General features: G+C 27.7%; 1 protein-coding gene and 1 long non-coding RNA gene across 4 annotated transcripts; both read right to left on the reverse strand.

Annotated features, from left to right (window-relative positions):
• Window positions 1-269: 269 nt before the first annotated feature.
• LOC136079626 (uncharacterized) lies at window positions 270-8,488 on the reverse strand. Of its 2 annotated transcripts, XR_010638093.1 has the most exons (4): window positions 8,343-8,488; window positions 8,142-8,253; window positions 2,371-2,467; window positions 270-453 (listed from the first exon to the last, which is right to left on the reverse strand). It is a non-coding gene; the product is annotated as an uncharacterized LOC136079626 (long non-coding RNA). The 2 variants fall into 2 exon arrangements; XR_010638092.1 differs by lacking the exon at window positions 270-453 and having other exon boundaries at window positions 2,251-2,467.
• A 4,856-nt stretch (window positions 8,489-13,344) lies between these two features.
• On the reverse strand, window positions 13,345-16,199 carry LOC136079627 (uncharacterized). 2 transcript variants are annotated; one of them, XM_065795698.1, is made up of 4 exons: window positions 15,946-16,199; window positions 15,365-15,504; window positions 15,210-15,266; window positions 13,345-15,074 (listed from the first exon to the last, which is right to left on the reverse strand). In XM_065795698.1, the coding sequence occupies exons 2-4, from the start codon at window positions 15,372-15,374 to the stop codon at window positions 13,345-13,347; spliced, it is 1,797 nt and encodes a 598-aa protein (XP_065651770.1). In that variant the 5' UTR covers window positions 15,375-15,504; window positions 15,946-16,199. The 2 variants fall into 2 exon arrangements, with proteins under 2 accessions (XP_065651770.1, XP_065651769.1); XM_065795697.1 differs by lacking the exon at window positions 15,946-16,199 and having other exon boundaries at window positions 15,365-15,629.
• Window positions 16,200-23,656: the final 7,457 nt, after the last annotated feature.

Below are 23,656 nucleotides of genomic sequence, written 5' to 3' on the forward strand. Positions count from 1 at the left end.
CAGCTCATGAACAACAATAACCAACACGCATTGACTCTCAGCTAAGCCAGTGTCTGGCAGAACCAGAAATAAAGAGACACGCTGATCCATTACAATGGTGGAGTGATAACATGAAACAATTACCAGCTCTGGTGATAGTACCTTGCATTTATTTGGGTGCCCCACAGACAAGTGTACCATCAGAACGTTTGTTCAGTCCCAGTCGGCAAAATTAGTTGCAACCCGTAATACGGGTTATGAGTTTTTAAATCAATAACAATAAAAACACATTAATAACTTGATATATTATCTAAAATATTAAATACAAATTTATCTATAAATATTTTAACTTTGACTCCGTATCAGCAACGTCATTGCTTATAGGTAACGACATAAAGACCGCATTAACATCAGTTGAGTTCTTTTTAAAATCTGTCACAACACAAGTACCAGAAAAGGAAAGTCAAGTAAAGCCTGCAAATACCGAAAAAAGACATGAAAAAAAAAAAAAAATACAATTTTTAATTACAAAAGTACTATTTGCATTTTATTGTTAGTAGAATTGGGATAATAATAACAGAAAATATATGAACCTGTCATTTCGAAAAGGGCACAAGTCCATTTACTAAAACTTTTCAAAATCAACAAAAATATGATTTTTATTAAAATAATGTCTAGGTTGCTAAAGAAATTAAACATAGAAGTAGATAAATAAAGAACGTAGATAACTTATGTATTTTTTATTTTTTATAAAAAAACATAAATCATACAGAAATTTTTAATTCAAACTTATAAACTAACTGCTAAAAGTTTTAGACTTATGTCCTTTTCGAAATGACAGGTTCATATATTCTGTCTACAGAATAATTAAAAAAGATTATAAAAAGGCTAGACAACACAATGTATACATTGTTACTATAGTAACGCTGGCAAATAACATCATAACTTAATAAGATATTTTATTAACTTAAATACTTGGACTAAAAAGATTTTATTTATTACAATATTTGAACAATCAAGGGACAATTATAGTTAAACAATTTGAGCAACTATATCATAAAATAGTAAGCAACTCGTAAAATATTTCTTATATTGTCTTATATTCTTAATACCACAAATGATAATGCTCATTATCATTTGTGGTATTAAGAAATACGTAAGAGCTCAGTAATTTCATAAGTTTTATTAAATCTCCCTCTCATTTAAGAGAGAGAGAGAGAGAGAAAGAAAGTGTTTGCAAAGCAGCATGTTAACAAATGTAAAAAAGCACGTAATAAATAGTAGTAACTGATTTTATTATGTTACCAATAAACAAAATTATTTTTGCCTTGATTAAAAGCTAATTTCCAGCATTTCTTAATTAAGCTCCAGCTTCTCTCTAACTGTTGACTAATGATTAATAGAGTAAATTTCACATCATACTAAATTTACAAAATTAAAACCATGTTTCAACAGTTAGCTAACTAATCAAAAGATGACAAAGGGAAGACAAGCTAAAAAAAAATGAAAAAAAGAACATAATTATGATAGAAATTATAAAAAAAAAAAAAATTATTTAGATTTAAAAGTGTTAATCGTTACTATAAATAGTTAAACTCATACTTTGCTTTGTTCTGAAGTGTCTAAAGTAAAATCAAATTAACAGACATTAACACTGCTTGACACTGAATTCTGTCAAGTAAGTTTTCTGCACGCCGAGTTGCATTTCTTACATTTCAACAACGATTAATTTCATCCTGCCTAGATCTATTTTTTTCATTTGACAACTATTTTCAAGTTGCCTATTAGCATTTTACATTAATAACTTCGCTGAGCCTAATACTATCTATTTCAATTTCACTGTTATCATTAAACATATTACCAGTAATCTTACTATTGTTACAATTGAATAAATGAACGTAAAAGAATCTTACAAATTGTGATCTTTTCTAATCAAAGACTTTATTTAAACTTAAGATTTATTGAAATCCATATCTTTTTATATGTTTACATATATAAGTCGTTTATCAAAAATATTAAACAGTATTTATTTACATCAATTATTTTTAATTTAACAAAGAATCTACAATGCACAAAATTATTTTTACCTTAATGAACAAAAATAATAAATGCACAATCTTGTATAAAATATTGAAGCAATGTCAGTCAGTATATTTTACTCTAAAGTAATTATATATATATATATATATATATATATATATATATATATATATATATATATATATATATATATATATATATATATATATATATATACTGAAATATAGGCAGATTTAAGTTTATAAACTTTCGTGTCAACAAATTACAGTCAGTTTTTCATGTTAAATACACAAAATATATATCTAATATAATATATATCCAATATAAAATAAAACAAAATAGTTAACTTACTCAAACCAGTATCACTTACACCGTGTGAAGAAACTAAAAAACACTTCAGTTCTTTTCAATCACTCTAAAAAATAACTTTCAGCTCTTTCCAATAGCACTAAAAAATAAAACAAAACTTGCTTAGCTGAGTTGCCTAGTTTATAAGAATCTGAAAACAGATAAGTAAAAAACCAAGAACAAACAAACATTTATTTTTTAGAACTACTATATTTAAACAAATTAAATAAAGCAAAGAATAACGCCAATTCTCCTTAAAAGCTAAAAAAAATTATCAGCTCAAATTTGCTTGCAGACCTTGCTTGTAAAATAAAATGTGAATAAGAAATACATATAGAAAAGCCTAGAAAAAAGTTTCTCTTTCAATCCCAATATGAAGAGGTCTTGATCGGGGAGAGCTTGGAACTGAAAAAGACCTCCCAAAATTGGGATCAAAAATGATAAATCCCGCAAACCCTGGAAAATAATTAGATATGTTATATTTTCTACATAATATTAACAACTATAAAAAAAAATTTCTTTTAACAAAAATACATTTATTAAATGGTAATTTTCATTGCTAGAAATAAAATATTAGAAATATTATACTAGGAATAAGAAGATTATGTTAGGAATAAGTCCAAAGTCTAATTAGGCAAATAGTTGTGAATTTTTGTACTGAATAGTCCAGCGGAAAAAATTCTCGCTCAGCCTTGTTGGTTTTACGGTCATTAGTAATGACAAAGCTCGCATAATCATGATTAAGATTAGAATCTGTCATTAATGAAACTCTCAAGACTTCTTGTCATCATAATTCTCAAGACATGACAAAATTCCATTTCACTTATTACCGTTTTGCTAATGACAAATATGCAATTTAATTACAGTTATTCCCGAGTGGCAAAAATAACCTAAGCTGAAAAACTGTGGCTATTATTAAAGTTATAAATTATATTACTTTTAGAAGAGAGCGTTTCAGAATTGTACTCAAATAAGTAATCTGCACAAAAAATATATGTTTGTATATATATTCAATATACTAGCTAACTAACTAACTAAGTAACTAACAGGTTGCTCAGATCCCAGACTAAACTTGAATTTTGTGCAATGACTTGAAGCATTAGGAAAACGTTTATAATTAAAAGTCAACACTATTATAACTTCATTTTTATAAACAAAAAATATAAATACACTTTTAAAATATAAAAATATAAACACACACGTATTGTTTTACAGTAATAAACTAAAACAAGCCCCAAACTAATAGTACATTTTAACTGATTGAGATCAATATTATTTTATAAAAAATATTGTTTTCAATATCATTTTATAAAAAATATTGTTTTCAATATCATTTTATAAAAAATATTGTTTTCAATATCATTTTATAAAAAATATTGTTTTCAATATCATTTTATAAAAAATATTGTTTTCAATATCATTTTATAAAAAATATTGTTTTCAATATCATTTTATAAAAAATATTGTTTTCAATATCGTCTTATAAAAAATATTGTTTTCAATATCGTCTTATAAAAAATATTGTTTTCAATATCGTCTTATAAAAAATATTGTTTTCAATATCATTTTATAAAAAATATTGTTTAAATATCATTTTATAAAAAATATTGTTTTCAATATCATTTTATAAAAAATATTGTTTTCAATATCATTTTATAAAAAATATTGTTTTCAATATCATTTTATAAAAAATATTGTTTTCAATATCATTTTATAAAAAATATTGTTTTCAATATTATTTTTTTAAAAAAAGATCAAGAGATCATTTCAAAGTACAACTGACATTAGGCTTTTATTGATGAAATCGATTCTGGGAATAGTCTAGGAAAATAATTGAAAATTGGAAGTGTTAAACACGCATTATCAAAAAAAAATTTATTTGGTAAACATTATCAGACAACTTAGATAGATAAGTTAAAGTATTGCTATGTCATTTTATTTTGCTTTATTAAAATAAAAGAACATGCTTCTTTGCGAGTAAAAATTTCTTTTTGGTTGCTTTTTGCTAAATTACTTTTTTTTTTAATTTAAGAAGTGTGAAAGTGTGTTGTTTTCATAAATATTTATTAATTGCTCATGGAACTGACATATTTGTCAGTTGATCAAGTTGACACACACACACACACATATATATGTGTGTATATATATATATATATATATATATATATATATATATATATATATATATATATATATATATATATATATGTGTATATATATATATGTGTGTGTATATATATATATATATATATATATATATATATATATATATATATATATATATATATATATATATATATATATATATATTTCTCAGTTAAAACAAGTGATCACACCACTGACTGGAAATATATACAGGCCGGAGTACTTCAGAATAGTGTTCTCGGCCCAATCTTGTTCATTCTCTTTATTTCTGATATAAATACCTGATTGCGTCGCACACTGGTCTGCGGCCAATGGAATGAAACTCAACAGCTCAAAATGTAAAGTCATTAGAATCAATACCCGGTGCTCAAACATTCATGCCCTACCATCTCCCATACTCAATAAAACTGAACTTGAAATTGTATACAGCTATAAATACCTTGGAATCCTGCTCAAAGAGAATCTTGATTGGGATGAACAAAGGATAAAAGTGCACAACACTATAAAATCAGTGCCATTTCGACTCAAGCGCAAATCGGAAACATTCAGCCCAACCTTCTACAAGTCTACAGATCTTACGCTATTAGCCACATGATATATAGTGCCCCAGTTCATACCTCTTGCAATCTTGCGGCAAAAAAAGAGATACAACATTTCCACAAAAATTCCTTACACATTATTGGAGTTGATGCGACCAACTCAAGCTGTTTCAATATTTGTTTTGACATTGAAAAATTAATAGACAAGACCTGTATTAATATCCTTAAAAAGATCCTTGCAGACACAAACCATCCGATAACCACTAAATTACCTTGCACCAATAGCAAAAATCCCAACAGATTCCCATTCGCTCTAAATACTGCAATCGCTACTACCTATTAGCAATCCTTTATTCAAAAATACCATAGGTATTCAAAAATACCTACGTTCAACACATAAATGATCAGTTCTTTATCCTGCGTTCTTTTACTCATATTTAACAATAGATAAAATTGTACATTTCATTATTTGTAATGCTAATCGATTTTAAATAAAGATTTATAACACAAAAAATATATATATATTTTGAAAACTGACATATATATATATATATATATATATATATATATATATATATATATATATATATATATATATATAACCTTTTTATTTAAGATAAATGCTGAATAACAGTTTGTGTCAAGTAAATGCACTATGGAAAACATCAACTATCGATATAGTTTTTTCATCTCTTGGAATTTTTATTTGTGGCATCGGCTTATATATTTTAATTAAAGTAAAGAAAACAAAAATTGACAAAACACAATGGTATATTATTACGAATCTTTGTGTAGTTGATGTTTTATCATGCATAACTCTTACAGTTAATTCATCTTTATATGTTTCAAATGAAAACTACGTCGAGATTATTTCGCAAACATTTGCAGACATCTTTATGCTTGGTTACTACGGAGCGACATTATGGTTGGTATTTGACCGATACTTGCACATTGTGCTAAATATAAAGTACGTAATTTATTGGTCAAAAAGAAAAACAATAACGTTTACTTTAGTGTTATGGATTTTTTGTATACTTCTTGGAAGTTTATTACAAATTTATTGTGAAAAAGCTACATACATTTTGTTGATAATTTTTGACACCATCATAGTTTTATTTTCAATATTTGTTTACGCCACTGCTTTAAAAATATATATTAACAATAAACATATTAGAGATCCGTGTAAACAACGAAGAAATGTTTTTAAAGGGATGTTAGTTGCATCTTTGATATTATCTTCATATTTAATACTTATGGTAATCCCTGATATTATAATTATTACTACATTTGACAGCATTAATTATTGGAGTGTTTCCAAGTTTTCATATTTAAACATATGCTATATTGTGGCCATGTGGGTTGACGCATTAGTATACGTCGTTGTTTGTCCTCAATCTCTCATTTTTCTAAGAAATAGGCACTTGAGTTTTCAGAGGAGCAACACTAAAAATAAAGAAAATTCAAAAAATATTTCTGTGATTACATCTTCTATATAAGTTTATATGATACAGAGAAAAAGCTAATGAAATCATTTGAAAGCATGTTTGATGTATGCTCAAATGTTAAGCACTACTGTTTTATTATTATTAATACTTTAGAATAAATTTTATATGTTTTATATTGCTTTTTAGTAAATTTGCAAAAATATTTTAAAATTAACGAATTAATAAATTTAATATTTTTCAACATTGTTGTTTGTGTGTCTTTAAAATTACTTTTCTTTTTGTCTTTCCTTACAGATTTTGGCAAGTATTTTTGCAAATTATGAAAACTATTTATAACAGTACGAGAGTCATATTTGATTTCTCTTCCTCTTTTTTTTTGGTTTACGTAAAACATTTTTGTTTGGTTTACATAAAACATGTTTATAAATTTGAATCCAATAAGCAGATTCCTAATAAAATATACTAATGAGTTGCCGGAGAACAAAGAATAATGTTAAAGAACAAGAAAACCGTTGACAAAAGATTTAAAAAAACTGCAAATTATATGAATCAGGTAAAAAAGAAGATAGGATCGAGTTTCAAATCATTGATGTGCGAGAAAAGAAACTAGAGGAATAAAAGTTTTTAGATTATAAAAAAACAGATAGAGTAAAAATTGTCACAATCTCGCTTGACTCGTCGTTGTGCTGAATGACGAATCAAGCGAGATTGATTTAATTGATGGAACTAGATGTGATAGCTTGTTGAAGCAGCCACTATGATAGTACTTTTAAAAAGAGAAAGAGATGCAACCTTGCAAAGATGCATCTTTGCAAAGAGACTCAAACTTGGTAACTATAGCAAGTTTAATACATTTAAAATATGTTTTTTGAATTTGATGTAGAAATATCAACAATTTTCTCAATGGTCTAATAGATATAGATTAAATAGGTTTTTTGAATTTGATGTAGAAATATCAACAATTTTCTCAATGGTCTGTGAACTTTAAATAAAAAAAAACTGCCTTTTTTTTATTTAAAGTTATTAAAACTCTATCTGAGATTTCATCGGTTTCTTCTGCTGTATTAGTTTCACTAGAAAACAAAAAATCTGTTTCATCAATTACTTAGATCAGCTGAAGTCCTTGCATAAAGTTCTTTTAGTTAATTAAATTTGGACTTTGAAATACCAGCATATTGCTTATAAGAATAACAATTTTCATCAACATTCTTGGATAGTTGATTATGTAAGGGCAATTTTTTTTTTTTGGGGCAGCTAAAAATTTAAGTTTGCTAATGCTGTGGAATTAACATGTTATTTAGATTGATTCCATTCACATTGTAAACTTGTACAAGAAATTTTATTGATTTCAAGTCTTATGCAGGCTTTAACTTTAAAAAGTAGAGCTGCGATATGATTGCAAGCTGATCCATATTTAAAACATAAGTAATTAAAAACTTAAATTTTTATTATAATAATTATTATTTCTAATTAGTCATTACAAATTATCTTAATTAATATAATTATAATATAATATAGCCATAATATAATCCTAAATAATCATTATAAAATTTTATGTTATTAAAAAAACAAAACTTTATTGCTCAAGTAAACATTGCCATTTGATGTTACTAAAAAAATCAAACAATTGCTTAAGTAAACATACCCAATAACACAACTGCAGTTTCCATTTAAAATATATTTTTTGGATTTATGAACATATATACAAACTTCATACATTGATATTTTTTTCCCCTTTGTCTTTGACTTGATAAGATCTAAAATAACAACATTAATTTGGTTAAAAAATTTATTGTAGTCGTATATCTTAGTTATACTTAAGATTTCACTAAAATTGTTTTTTTACCTTTGTTTTTAAAGCACAAAACTCAGACTCTTCATTTAAGCCAGCATAAAAAAAATCATGCACATGTCCACAGATAAAATAGTTAAAACCCTCAAGGGATTGAAACAATTCGTACTTTCTCTGCTATATAAACTTTTTGATTCTACTAAATATATATATATATATATATATATATATATATATATATATATATATATATATATATATAAATTATTAGAAAATCACTTAACAAAATTTTTTCTCATTTTACACTGTGTTTCATCAATAAAGACTCATCAGAAATGAAAGATCAAATTAACAAAACTTCAATTTATACCAAAAATTAAATTACAGGAAGTCGCAAATGTCTTAACTACTGTAAACTTTCACACATTTGCGGAATTTGCTAACACTATTATAAAAAGAATTCTTTGGAAATGATTATGCTTTTTAAAAAAAATAATTTTTTAAAAAAGGTGACTCAATGTTAGCCATTCCAGACGATTTTTTTATAATCTAAAAAAACATATATAATTTATATCATCGTATAGAGCTTGACCTGACTTAAAAAATGAGGAGTCATTCGACCTTTGAAGTTAAGCGGATCCAAAGTTATTGAGTTTTTTGTAGTGCAAAAATCGATGATTTTTTGACGAAAGGTATAGGGCTTAAGTATGGAAAATTTGCAGCGTTATGGCACCGAAAAAGAGAGTATTTTTGGATCATATTGACTTTTGAATAACTTTTGAACCGTTATTACATTTGACTTGAAATTTTCCATAATGATTCAACAACTATAAGAAAATAAAATACAAAAAAATTTTTTTTTAATTCTGTCGGGATTGCCCAGAACTGTCTATTTTACAGACTGAGGGTTTTTACTTATTTACTTAGTTTTGGTGTCATATTGACTCTTGAATAACTCTTGAACCGTTATTACATTTGACTTGAAATTTTCCATATTGATTCACCAACTATAAGAAAATAAAATACCAAAATATTTTTATTTAATTCAGTCGGGATTGTCCAGATTTGTCTATTTTACAGACTGTGGGTTTTAACTTATTTACTTAGTTTTGGTGTCATATTAACTTTAGAATAACTTTTAAACCATTATTACATTTGACTTTAAATTTTCCATAGTGATCCAACAACTATAAGAAAATAAAATACCCCAAAATTTTTTTGTTCAACTGACGAGATTTACCAGAATCATCTATTTTACAGACTGAGGGTTTTCACTTATTTACTTAGTTTTAGAAAATAAAATTTGGGGTTATATTATAATAACACCATACAAATGTGCATAAAGGAACCATTGAATCCAAATAGTACATCATTTTGAAATCATTGCATAATTTACAGACCGGTCAGTAAATTACTGCAAAAGGGCTACACAAACCAACTGGGCATACCGACTATGAATATATTTGATATTTTTCAACCGTTATTAAATTTTACTCGAAGTTTTTCATAATGGTCCCATTTTTATTCATCTGACGAGATTAATCAGAATCATCTATTTTACAGACTGATGGTTTTCACTTATTTACTTAGTTTTGGAAAATAAAATTTGGGGTTATATTATAATTACACCATACAAATATGCATAAAGGAATCATGGAATCCAAATCATGCATCATTTTGAAATTATTGTATAATTTACAGACCGGTCAGTAAATTACTGCAAAAGGGCATCGAAATCTGTCAAAATTATTCAGAATAACCTATTTAACAGACAGAAGATTCTTCAATAAAGTTAAAATTTAATTTTTAATGAAAATAACTTACAGCAAATGAACTTTCTGAAATTTGGAGTACTTACAACTGCAATAGGCAGGTATAACAGCAGAAATTATATCTAAAAATGTAAAAATATTATTATTAGAAACACAGGTACACAATAACGTGTTAAAAATATTTTGTTAATTCATTTTAAAAATACATATATATTAAAAACATTTAAAACTAAATAAGTATAAAATAAGAAACTTACTCTTTAAGATTGTTTATGTGAACCTATGAAAACGCCTAAGATAAAAAAAATGAAAATAACATAAAAAAATGTTTTTATTCTAAAACTTATTTCTTGGCTTTTAGTGAATGATTAGAAGTAGCAAGTTTCAGTAACGAAACAAACTAATAATCATTTTTAACAATAGACACCATCGAGAAGGTAAGCCAAGTTGTCTATCAACACAAAACATCACAACAATAACATCACAACAACATACATCATAATGACTGACGGGTACATAAACACAAACATACATATAGTGACTTACGGGTGCGTCAACACCGCTCCAGAGGTCCAACAGAACACAAACATACACATAATGACTGACGGGTACATAAACACAAACATACATATAGTGACTTACGGGTGCGTCAACACCGCTCCAGAGGTCCAACAGAACACAAACATACACATAATGACTAACCGGTACATAAACAAAAACGTACATATAGTGACTTAAGGGTGAGTCAACACCGCTCCAGAGGTCCAACAGAGCACAAACATTAGTGATGTACCGATAACACTTTTTTGGCCGATGCCGATACCGATGCCGATGGATAGGAAAAGGCCGATACCGATGCCGATACCGATGAATTAACTAATTATTAAAGTTTTGAAGATATAAAGCCATAGAGCTTTAAATTGGGTAAATTTTTTCATCTAATCCATACTGGTAAACAAATACTTGCACCCAAATAAATAAACTTGCCTGTAAACAAAGTCAAAATGAATAATTTTTCTAAAAATTCTAAGCGATGCATAAAGTTTAGATTATTTATTATTTAATAATTATCAAAATGCAGGATAAAAGTAATAAAATGCCATCGGTAATGCATATCGGTAAATTAATAAAAAAAGGCCGATGCCGATACCGATTGTACAAAAAGTGGCCGATTAAGCCGATGCCGATGCCGATTAATCGGTACATCACTAACAAACATACACAAAATGACTGACAGGTACATAAACACAAACATACATATAATGACTTACGGGTGCGTAAACACAAACATACAAATAATTACGTATTGGTAGATCAACATCGCTGCAGAGGTGAACAGAAGACAGGTATTCATATAATGGCTTGTAGATGCACCTACAAAAATATACATATAATGACTCACACATACCTAAACAAAAGGATACATATATTAACGGTACATCAGCGCAAAAATAGAAAGCATAACTTACCAGTATGTTGCCATGGCTGCAGAGGTCCAACAGAAATCAAATATACATAGAATTGTGGGTGCGCAAACACCGCTCCAGATGACCAAACAAATTACAAACATAAAGATATTAAATTGAATAATAATAATAACAAACATAAATGCAATAAATTGAAGTTGAATTGACATTGTCAAAAAAAATATTAACAACATTTTTGTTTTTTTCGATGTCGCCCTCCACATAACCATCAGCCTTTCCCTCTATCACAACACATTTCATCCTCCACTCTTTGACTAACTCAATATCGTATTTATCCTCAAATCCGTCATATAGTATCTCAAACTCGCATTCGTCATCAAATTCATTGTCATCTAAAACACTTACTACGAGCCCTGAATACCATACATCCTTACCACCTTCATCTACCATTTTATGTTTAATTCTTTTTCCTAAAAACTTTGGAACCCCTCCCTTTGATGCGCCTGCTCTAATTTTTTTTCTAGTTTCCATTAATAATCTAGTGTCACCCTCTAATCTGACCTTTTGTTTTAATGTTAACAACATTTCTTGTCTTTCATTATTCTGTCTGATGACTGAACATTTTATTGTATTTGCTCGTTGTTCTGGAGCATCTTTTAAAAAATTAAAAATTGACAGCAGGTTTGTTTTTAATGCCTCTATACCAAATTTTTTGTAATTTTCACCTTTTACTTTTTCTCCTAACTGTAGCCACTTTTCTGGAAATTTTTGCTGTAGTACTTTTTTTCGAAATCTAATTTGTCTTTGCAACTTCATTACAATTTCATTTTCAGTACCTAAGATTTGCTCCAAATCCTCTTTACACAAAATTAAACCACCATCCTTCCCAATTTCTGTTGTCAAAAACTCTTTTTCTTCGCTTGCCTTTTGTTCCTTTATTTCCTTTTCTAAGTTGCGCTTGTCCATCTCATCGATTTTGTACTGCAATATATTTGCTTTTTTTTCTCTGTACTTTCTGATATATCCTTTTCTATTTCGCCTTGCTAGTAAAACTAGCCTTGCCAATTCTTCCTGGGATTTCCCATATATCCAATCAGCTGTTTTGTTATTGTTAAACATGATGACACCAGCTGCAGCTACTGTTGTCATCTTAGGTTTCATTTTTAACCTGCGGTCATAAGAAGCAAAGTCACGTTCAGACACAACGTTAGTACGCGGACAGTTTTGAGTTTCCTCAAGGACATCAACATCTGGATTGTGATATTTCCCTCCAGGCAATTGGTCTCTTAACTGACTCTGGATCATAACCGAACACGAACAACATATAACTTCAAGACATTCTTGGGTTAAGGCATCCAAAAGTGGGTCATTACAGTTAGAAAACAAACAATCAAACAATTCATCCTTAGTGAGATATTTGACATCAAAAAATGTAGAACCACTTAACATTATTGATGCATCAGAAAAACAATAAACAAAATAATTAAACATTTGCGACCAAACAGTATTCAAAGAAAAAATATGACCTTCTTCTTCAATAATACGAAAAAGAGGTCCTGATATCAGTTTATTAAAAATTCCCAGAGCTCTGGTTGAAGCATGAAAAATTATGTTGTCAATATCATGCCTAATTGATTCATGAAGAAAATTTGAACCATCAAGATTAAAAACAAATTCTTTAAGATGATCTTTATGAAAATACGTTGCTCCACCAAGTAAAAATATAATGTTAAACCGATGATGCAGAAATGAAACCATAAAATTTTTTGAAAACTTTTTACGCAAAAATGCCCTCCATTCATCAGCTTTCCCGTTCCGTTGATCGCCATGTCTATAGCTTGTAAGTTTTGAAAGTTCTTACAAAATATCAAAGGTACGTGAGTTTTGAGAATTTATAAAACCACCATGAATACTACCTTCCTGTTCAACCACTTTTTCCCATTCTATGATTGCTTTTTCTGCATATATTCCTAAATTATGGATAACATGTAAGCCACAAAAAACATGATGCATTTGAGAAATTTTTAATTTTTCATTTAAAGGAAGTCGATCATAGTTTTCAACAACAAAAGGCAAAATTGCTTCTCTCCAATGTTTAAATTGCTTAAAAAAACTTGAATTAACTATGGTGTGATCTGTCATCAAAGATTTGAACGAAAAAATAAGCTTCCGAAGATCATCCTCATAATTTTCCTTTTCAGGAGAAAATATTTGAGACATATCAGTGAGTAAATTTTTTAGCTCTCCAAAATAAGATTGTGCCTCGCCTGAAAACATATCTTCTATCCCAAACGTGTAGCTTCCAGATGACGTTGTGACTTGAAAACTACCAATCTCTCTAAAATTATACTTTGTGCCATCTGTATGAAGAACATTGTGTGTACTATTCAATATAGCCTCTCTAACCTGAGCTTTTGATAAAAGGTTCATTTCACTAAAAAATTCAGCAGCCAAAGATTTTTTTGGAAGTGTGCCACATGAAATTCCAGCCATTTTTTGTAGTACAGTTCTGATAACAGATTCAACATTGTTAACAGAAACATTTTTACTTAAAAGGTCATAATATACTGAACGAATTTCATCATTATATCTACCTCCTTCAAAAACATCAATTACATTTTTTTCAAAAAAGTCAACTCTTTCCTTCAGCTCTTCTGAAAGATTTTCAAAGTAATTTAAACTCTCCATTAAGATTGAATCATTCGTTTCATCAGATGTTTTCAAAACAGTGTTTTCAATTTTTTTCTTAAAATACCATGTCTTTTGTCGATCTGATTGTGAACGTTTTCTAGCCAAATCAATTTCTTTTTCTAATCTAATACTTTTTTGCAACAATTGGTTAATCCTACAATCCTTTCTAACTTCTCTTTTATTGACATTTCTGACATTATATTTTGACAAGATTGCTTGATATTTTCTTTTGTATTCATTACATCTTTTATTAATTTGTCTATTTTGTAATTTAAGATGATTAATTCTCTGTTTGTATTTTTTTATTTGATAGGTCAAATCATCTGATAATATAGGTAGTTTTTTATCCAAACTGGAAACTGGCAGATTCACTTCATTAACTTGTGCATCAAGAAGAAAATTTTCAGAATCATTTCCTAAAGAGGTGTATACAACAGAGTTTGGGGTAACAGAACACAAAAAATCATCATTAGCAATTTGCAAGTTTAAATCAGAAGATACAAAAACAGTAATTTGATTTGGAACAATTTCACTATTGTGGATAGAAGTTGGGGTAGAACAAGCATCAGAAGGTGACAAATCAACAACATCCGGAAAAGCACCAATAAAAGATAAAGCAGAGCTTAAAAAATACTTTGTTAAATCAAAATTTTTGGCACGATTTAATTTTGCAATGAAATCTTTTGACTTTTGAAGGCACTTGACCAGCATAACTCTAGATATAGGGTATTTAAACAAGGATGTAAAAAATACTGAAAGATTTGGCCATGTCAAGTTAAATTTATCTTTTTCTTTACAAATTTGTAAAAAATGGCGATTGGTTAAAACCAAATCTGGATTTTTGAGGGATACAATGCCTCCATTAATATTTAGATAATCCAAAACAGTGTCAGAGACTAAAATTAAAAGTAAACTTAATTTAAGTGACATAAAGAAAAATAAGGGGTGGATTACTTTGGTTTCAATAAATAGAATTATTAAAATGAAAAAAAGTTGTGCTACAGTATTCCTAATTTATAATTTTTACTTACTTTCTTGACTTATAGATGGAGCAACCATTTTGGTGAGACTACTGTTAATGTCAACACCTAAAAAAAAGGAATTAAAATAATTATCACAAGATTTCATAGTATTTAATCAAAAAACAAATAGAGGCAAATATAAAAAGAAATAAAGAATTTCTTACACAACTCCATTTTCGTAAGCTTCTGTTGAATACTATTTTTAGGTTTTTGTTTTGAAAAAAACAGTTTAAATAAGAGCAACTTGTAGTTAAAATAGTAAAAATCAAGATTTTAACTTTCTTGAAGAATGCAGACCTTTTACCTGGGAAAAAGTAAAAGATTTATTTTCATTTGATTAAAATTTTAAGAATTATACTTTCACTTTCAATATAATTTTCATTATTTAACCAAAACAAACGCAAAAATCAAAACATATAACGTCATTAAATACGCGAAGAAAAGCATATATATATACACATAATTTATATATGCAAATCCTTAGTACCAATTCTTTAGGTAAACTTAAATAAAGACTTGTTTTAAGTAGAGGAAAGGCTAAACTTGCAATTTCCACCTGGACGTTTTTCAAAAACACTTTTTTTTCTATGTAAATCAACCTTGAAGTTTTTAAACGCTGAGAACTAAAATTTTTAGTATAAATGTTAAAAAACGTCCAGATTCCATTAGATTCCTCGTCCTTTTCTTAATAAATACGGAAAGTTTCATAAGAATTAGATGTGTTTAAGTTCTAAGGAATCCTTACCTTCAAAAGCTTCGTTTTAAAAAAACGTTCCCGCGACAAGTTTTTTTATGAAAAGTGGTCTCAAGATATGGGTAATATATAAATGAAGCCATACAAAGCTTAGTACTTTCTATATATGGTTGGAAAGAGATTGAGTAACACTAACTGATGCAAAAAACCTCAAGGCGCTAGCTTAACCATACGAAAAGATATAAGAGAGCAAAGTTTATGAAAATTACGTGTTTTTTGTCAAACGTCAAATGTTTTTTGTTAAGCCGTGGAATCGCTATCAATGTAACTATTATTTGAGCTCATTTATTTTTATAGTTTTTTAGGAGAAACTTATTTTCGTGCCTGCATTTAGAAATTAATTCCAATTTTTTGTTTAATAAACATTCTTGATTTGCATGTGTAATTATTTCAAATTTTTTCTTGTAGTCATAGTATACATTTTTTGAAAATAATGTTATATGCAGGCGCTGTTTTAAGGATGGACCAAATTCAGTATAAAATCATCAACATTTTTATCTTTTAATTCCCATATATATTTTGACAACATGGTGTCTTTTGAATACTTTTTGTTTTTAAAAGATTGCTTATGATTGACAAAACGTTTTTTCCATTCACCCTCTGTTATGCCAATATATTGTTTACCAGGTACATTCTTGGAGGAAACAACACATTTATATACCACATTTTTTGATAAACAACTTCCATTCATTGGGCAATTGTTTTTTTGTTTACAATTTTCTGTAGTTTTTTCATTTAGGGTTTCTTTTTTGTTTAACAAAGCATTATTGTGACCTTTTATAATTCTTTCCATATTTTTTGAACAACTGTACCTTTTGCGCAACTTTAATCGTATTTCGATTAAAAACTTTATGTAATTTATTAGAGGGCGAGAAATGCTTATCGACAAATTTTAAAAACACTTTTCCTACGTTAGTGGAAACATTTTTGCTATACGGGGGTTGAACCAAATTACATTTCTAGTTCTATTTCGCTTTTTGTATTCTTTTTTTCAGGGTCAAATTTTAGTTCAAAATTTTCAAAACCACTTTTTTCAAGGGCATCTTCAAATATTCATTTAGAGGAACTGAATACATTTTCATTAGAGGAGTTTTGGTTTAGCCTGTTATTAATTGAAATCGGGATTTGTTTTAGAATTTGGGGTGGATGATTTGAGTTAATATTAATATACAATAATTCATCGTTTGGTTTTTTGAAAGGCTTATACGAATTTTCAGAGAGATTAAATATGACATCAAGAAAGTTCACAATTTTTAAATGTATATTTATTTTGATTTGAAAGCCAATATTTTTAAAGATTTTTATAATATCTTTTCTAATTTTATCGAGCTGTAAACCAGATTTTTTACGCATTACTATTAAACCATCGAGGCGATAAAGGCCTAAATCATTTATATTGATTATTTTACTTAATAAATCTAAAATGTATTGCCCAACAAATTCGCAAATCTCTGCACCGTCATAACTGCCCATTGTTACATCAAAACAGTCATGTATATTTTTCTTTTTCCAAGTCTCCTTATTAAAATAAAGTAAGGTTTTTCTGCAATGTTTTATTATACGGATTGTTTCTTCAGGAATAACCGTGTGGCTTTTTGCAAATTCTATTATTTTATCTAAAATGTCTGCAGTTATTGAAGGGTAAAAATCATTAATATCAAATTGAATAAATGCACAGTCATTTTTATTTTCGATTATGGAGAACCAATTTATAACATCAGTAGTATTTTTCCATTGTTGCAAATTTAATTTATTTCTCAGAATATTATTAATTTTGTCCAATTTAATTTTGCTTACATGTCCGATCTCACTTTTTGAGGGAACCAATAACCTACAAGGAAGTTTGTTTTGAAAATTTGGTTTATGGTCTTTAGTGTTACGAAGGCTTGTGCAAGGGCATTTGATTCGATACTGCTATTATTTTTTAGCAAGACTTTGCGCTTCTGAATTAATTGCGTTTTCCTAATATTTAGGAGCTTTCTCATAAGAACTAGTAATATTGTCGTGTAAAATTTTTTCATAGTTTTCTGCTGTGAGTTGGTAAATGTTATTTGTTTTATCAGCAAAAACCAAAATATTTGGGTTAGATTCAATTTTTTTAACATCTAACTTTAATTTTGTTTGAATTTCGTTTTTTATAGGGCAAAACTTTATTGTTTTAATTAAATGCAACAGGTCATTTTCAAAACTTTCCAAATCAGGTACAACAGGTGAGGTAGTTTTTGTTTTAAATCCATAACTGTCATTACCTTGGTTATTATTAAATACATCATCTGTGTTTGTATTTAAGAAAAAATGGGCTTTCCAACAAACTCTTTTAATTAAATGCTCAACTTTTTCAATCAAAGAAATAGTTTAACTTTTTTCATCTAGTATAGGTGTATTTTTCAACGAGTAAGTGAAATTATTAGTTTCTATATTTACACGGAATGTTAAAATACAATTAAGAGTGCTTAACAAATGTTGATAAGGAGCCTAATGTATATTTAAATAATTTTAAAATGTATTCTACAAAATAGAGTGCTCAATGTTCTTAAAAGAACAGGGCAATTATAAATTAGTAGAAAATCACTCAATAAAAATTTTTCTCATTTTACACTGTGTTTTATCAAAAAAGACTCACCAGAAATGAAAGATCAAGAAGTGAATGAGAAAGATCAAGAAGCGAATAAGAAGAGTTACTTTTGGGTAGATTTCAAAAAGGAGTACGAAATCATAGCATGTTTTAACCCTCCCAAAAGCGAGCAAGGAGGAATTGAGCAACAGCTAGCGTCAAGGCAGAAATCAAGTACTGGAGGAAAGCCAGGAAAACGTGTCACAGAATTAAATATCCTTTTATTGGAGTATTATCAGTATAAAGCTTATATATCGCTATGTGTATAAGACAGATTACTTAAAATGATATGTTTTTCAAAAGTTAAATAGAAGAGAGTTCATTGACTTTTTAAAAACTGAGTAAAAGTTTAATTTATTTAAGAGTTAGATTTTCATGAGCTTAGTGTTCGTATTGCAAAAAAGTTTGTTGGTGTTATTTAGGTAAGAATGGGTTTGTATAAGCAAATATAATTGTCATTAACTTTGAAAATATAGGTTATTAACATAAATTGAAAATAGTATGTGCTCTATTATAAATCCTTATGACACTCAAATATTAAGAAAATAAGGTTATATTCAGAAAATAAGGTAAATAGGATCTTTCGGTATCTTTAATAGCTTTTAAGTAGCATATGCTGGTGACCAAAGTATTTAAGTTTTTTAAGTATTTCATAATTAACAGTGTCAAAAGTTGGCTATAAGAAAGCCAATATTTTTCTCCACTACGTTATCCAATCTTCAACGCTATATTATATTTTATTATATCTTTGTAATACTTACACTATATATCGTTTTATGTAGTAAACCAGCACATTGGTAATCTTTGATATTGTAAATTTATATTACTTTGTTTAGTTTTTCTATTATGATTAGAAAAATACTTTTAAAATACTTTAGTGACACTCATTGATCTACAGCACAGTGGTTTAACGCGTTTTGGAGTGGTTTAATGCGCTACTTTACATTACATCGAATTGTGTGGGTTTTACTTCTGTACGAGCATTTTTTACTCATTTTTCACCTTATCTTTTTTTCAATTTTGCTAGTGGTCATCTCACTATGTAAGCGCGTAACCACATCGCTACATTATTGTTACTTACTTATGGAAAAAACATAATATCCTCATATCGCACATTATGTTTTTTCCATTAACGTATAAGATTCTTTTTCAATATAGAACGAACATCACTACACTTCTGGATATCTATTCATTTGAATTCTTACTAAATGGCTGCACATCTTTTTTATAAATGGCCTCTCCTATGTCTACCTAAATGGACAACTCAGTTGTTAATTATAGTGTTTTAGAAACAAATATATTATAATCTTTGGTCAATCACTCATTGAAATTCGAAAGCTCAACCATGGCCTACTATAAATACATATACATACACAAATACATGTATTTATAGTAGGCCATGGCTTAACTCTAATTCAACGATTTAATGAAAAAAGCAACATGTTTTATTGTATTTCAAGCTACCAAAAAGTATTCTTAGTAAGGGACTTTTTAGATAGCAATATGGAAATGATAACAATGATATATGATTTTGAAATGTTTTTTCTGCGTTAAGAGTTAAAAATATATACTTATTATACATTAATATATTATTATGTCAATAGCCAAAAGTAAATAGATCTAATCATTTACTTGTCGCTTCACAAAGTCAATAGATTTTCTAATTTTAAGCATAAAAATAAGGATAAAATTAGACAACAACAGTATGACGAATATTATATATTTTTAACATCAAAACAGTTCGATATAAATTGTTGTCAATTCTAGTAAAATTTTCTTAGAATTTTCCTTTATATGAAAAAATTTATATGAAAAAAATTGATAAGTTAAGAATAATGTAGTAAAGACCTTTACCAAAATAAATTGGTTGAATCTTAGTTTAGAAATTAAAGAAAAACATAAGCTTGTCAATTGTTGAGAATGCAGAAATTATTTGTTACCAAAAATGTTTTTTACCCTATTAAATGATAATTAAAAAAGACTAATTAATGTTATTTATGTATGTAATGTATTTAATAAATAAAAGCAAAACTTTATCAAATCAGATGGAAGTACAAAAAGAAAACAGTTCATTTGTAAAATTTTTAAAACAAAGTTTGTATTATTGCAAAAAAAAAAAACCCATTAATTTGGCTTCATTATCAATCAATGAAGAAATGAAACAAAAAAAATTTCAAAACGTATTTAAGTGCTGATCAAATTGTGACTGATGATCTTTATGAACGAAATAACTTTCCCGTTAAGTTTTTGAACAGCTCAACTCTTTTAGGTATGCCTCGTTGTTTAAAATTGAAAATTGATTGTGTAACTATGTCGCTCAGAAATTTAGATCATAAACTTGGGTTATGAAATAGCACTATTATGAAAGTTTGTGTAGGTGTTTCTGGTAGTAAACGGGTATTTTTTTGCTCGAATTCAGTTGGCTCCATCAGATTTTAATTTACCTTATGTTCTAAAATATTGTCAGGTTAGTTAGCAAATTCGATGAAAATAAAATTTAAGGTCAAAAATTTGATAGAGTTATATCTAAAAAACAGTGTTTTTCTCATGGTCAACTATATGTTGCATGTTCAAGAACATTCAAGTAGCATTTAATAGTTGGTTTTTCAAAATTGATAAACATTCAAAGTATGAAGGAGGTAAATTAGTAAAAATACTCATCTAATTTTTGTCTTCAGCAACTTGTTTATCCATCAGTAGGTTCATCAGAAAGCTTCCTGATGATATATATATATATATATATATATATATATATATATATATATATATATATATATATATATATATATATATATATATATATATATATATATATATATATATATATATATATATATATATATATATATATACATATATATATATATATATATATATATATACATATATATATATATATATATATATATATATATATATATATATATATATATATATATATATATATATATATATATATATATATATATAAAAAAATGCTGCATTTTTTCAATTTAGAGAAATAACGATATAACACTTTAGAGACAAAGTTCTTCAAGTTTTATTCATCACAAAGTTCATTGTTTGTACACGAAAATTAATAAATTAATCAAAAGTATTAAAAAAAAGTTGATTTCCTTCTGGACAAAACAAATGCAACTCGACAAAATGTTGACCAGGCTGTATTTCGCTATCAATATTTCGTGGCGAAAAATCGCAAATAATTTTCTTTCTTAGTTCCAATCCAAAACTGTCAGGAGCCATTTTTGCACTTGAAGTCATAAAAATAATAAAAATAAATAATCACACTTCTCAAGGCTTACAGTTTTACATTTACCTTGTGATGATACAATAATGCTCTGTGGAACACAACGTCTTGGTTGGATGTGGACTGTATTGATGTAATGAAACACTTGTTGTATTTAACTTCTTGTATTGATGTTCTTCGATAAAACACTTTGATAAAACTCACTTCGATAAACTGTCTTGATAATACTGACTGATTGACTTCCATATACTGACTGAATTACATGTCGATTTACATGTCTCTTATATAGTAAAATGAACCTGTGTGAACCTGTTCTAGAAGATTCTAGATGCTTTTTTTCGATGCTTCTTGAAGCTTCTGGGTGCGTCTGGATGCTTCTGAATGTTTCTGGATGTTTCTGGATGCTACTGGATGCTTCCAGATGCTTCTTCTGGAAACTTCTGGAAGCTTCTGCATGCTTCTGGAAACTTCTGGATACTTCCTTTAATTATTAAAAAACTTCCGTGACGTTGACACGGACAAGACTTAAGAAAATGAAACAAACCAAAAAAATTGCACTTGTTTTGTCCGCTGCAAAATGGCACTTGTCAACTAAATTCTGCCTGTGTGCTGTCACCTGTCAGCTGATTGCTCATGTCATGGCATGCTATGACTCCAAACACCTGAACTGTTTGCTGTGGTAGTATAGTTCGTTTCGTTTTTAAGACATGTAAAATTAGGAACACTTTTTAGCATTGTTCGATGTTGGTTGCAAATGTTTTGTCCAATACTGTTTATATATATATATATATATATATATATATATATATATATATATATATATATATATATATATATATATATATATATATATATATATATATATATATATATACTTGCTGACTGCTAACTATATTTTTAATAGTTAGATGTCAGCAACTATATTTTAGCAGTCAGATAACTATATTTTAATCAGATAATTTGCCAACGTCAGTGTCCGATTTGCCGACTAATAAATTAAGCAGAGGGGCTAGGCACCCATCTTCGCCCCCCTTGGGACGCCTCTGGATAAACCATCAACTATATTTTTGATAAAATAAATAAAAATTTTAAATAGCATTCCATTATAAAAAGAAAAAGTAAAAAAAAAAGATCAATTTATGTTGGCTCACTTTTAATATGAAAGTGAAATAAAAAGCAAATTTTTGGCTTATAAGAACCAGTTTAAAACAATTTTTTTTAAAGTTTTATAAAGTTTCAAAAGCAATGGTTATAGTTATTTTGCAATAAAAGATGGCTAATATTAATTTTTGTGTATTTTTAAAAATATAAACATTGCGTTAAAGCTTTTGACTTAAATGAAATTTGTTATCAAATCTCATTCTATTTCATTTTAAACAACGTTCTTTCAAAATCTGCAATTGAAATTTGTGCGAATGTGTATTCGTGGCCAAAAAATACCAGTATATTAATAATATACGGGCACTGCTGCAGTCCCCCCCCCCCTTTTTCCCTCCCTCCCTCTCCCATTTTTTATTTTATTTTATTATAGAATAATAAAGAGAATTTAATGCTAATTAAGAATCGTATAAAAATATAGGTCTAAAAATTAACAGAAAGTGCTCTAATTCGATGTTGAAGTTTAAAAAATACACTAAAAAACGCTAATATTCGCCATTTAAATAAAACACTTTTTTAAAAAACCAAAGTTACATTTAGAAATCGTTTTAAAAATCATGTTTTAATTACGGGACCCGGTTTTTATTGTTGTCAAAATTAAATTTTAATTTAGTTAAATGTTTTTAGGAATATATTCAGAGATGTAGTCAAGGTAGTAAAGGCCAAGACTAAGACCAAGACAT

This window comes from Hydra vulgaris, chromosome 04, assembly GCF_038396675.1.
Source record: "Hydra vulgaris chromosome 04, alternate assembly HydraT2T_AEP".
Classification (NCBI taxonomy): Eukaryota; Metazoa; Cnidaria; class Hydrozoa; order Anthoathecata; family Hydridae; genus Hydra; species Hydra vulgaris.

Coding starts and splice junctions, on each gene's coding strand:
- LOC136079627 (XM_065795698.1), bottom strand. Junction 15,075..15,209: donor TCCATCTATAAGTCAAGAAA/GTAAGTAAAAAT, acceptor TTTTAATTTTAG/TCTCTGACACTGTTTTGGAT.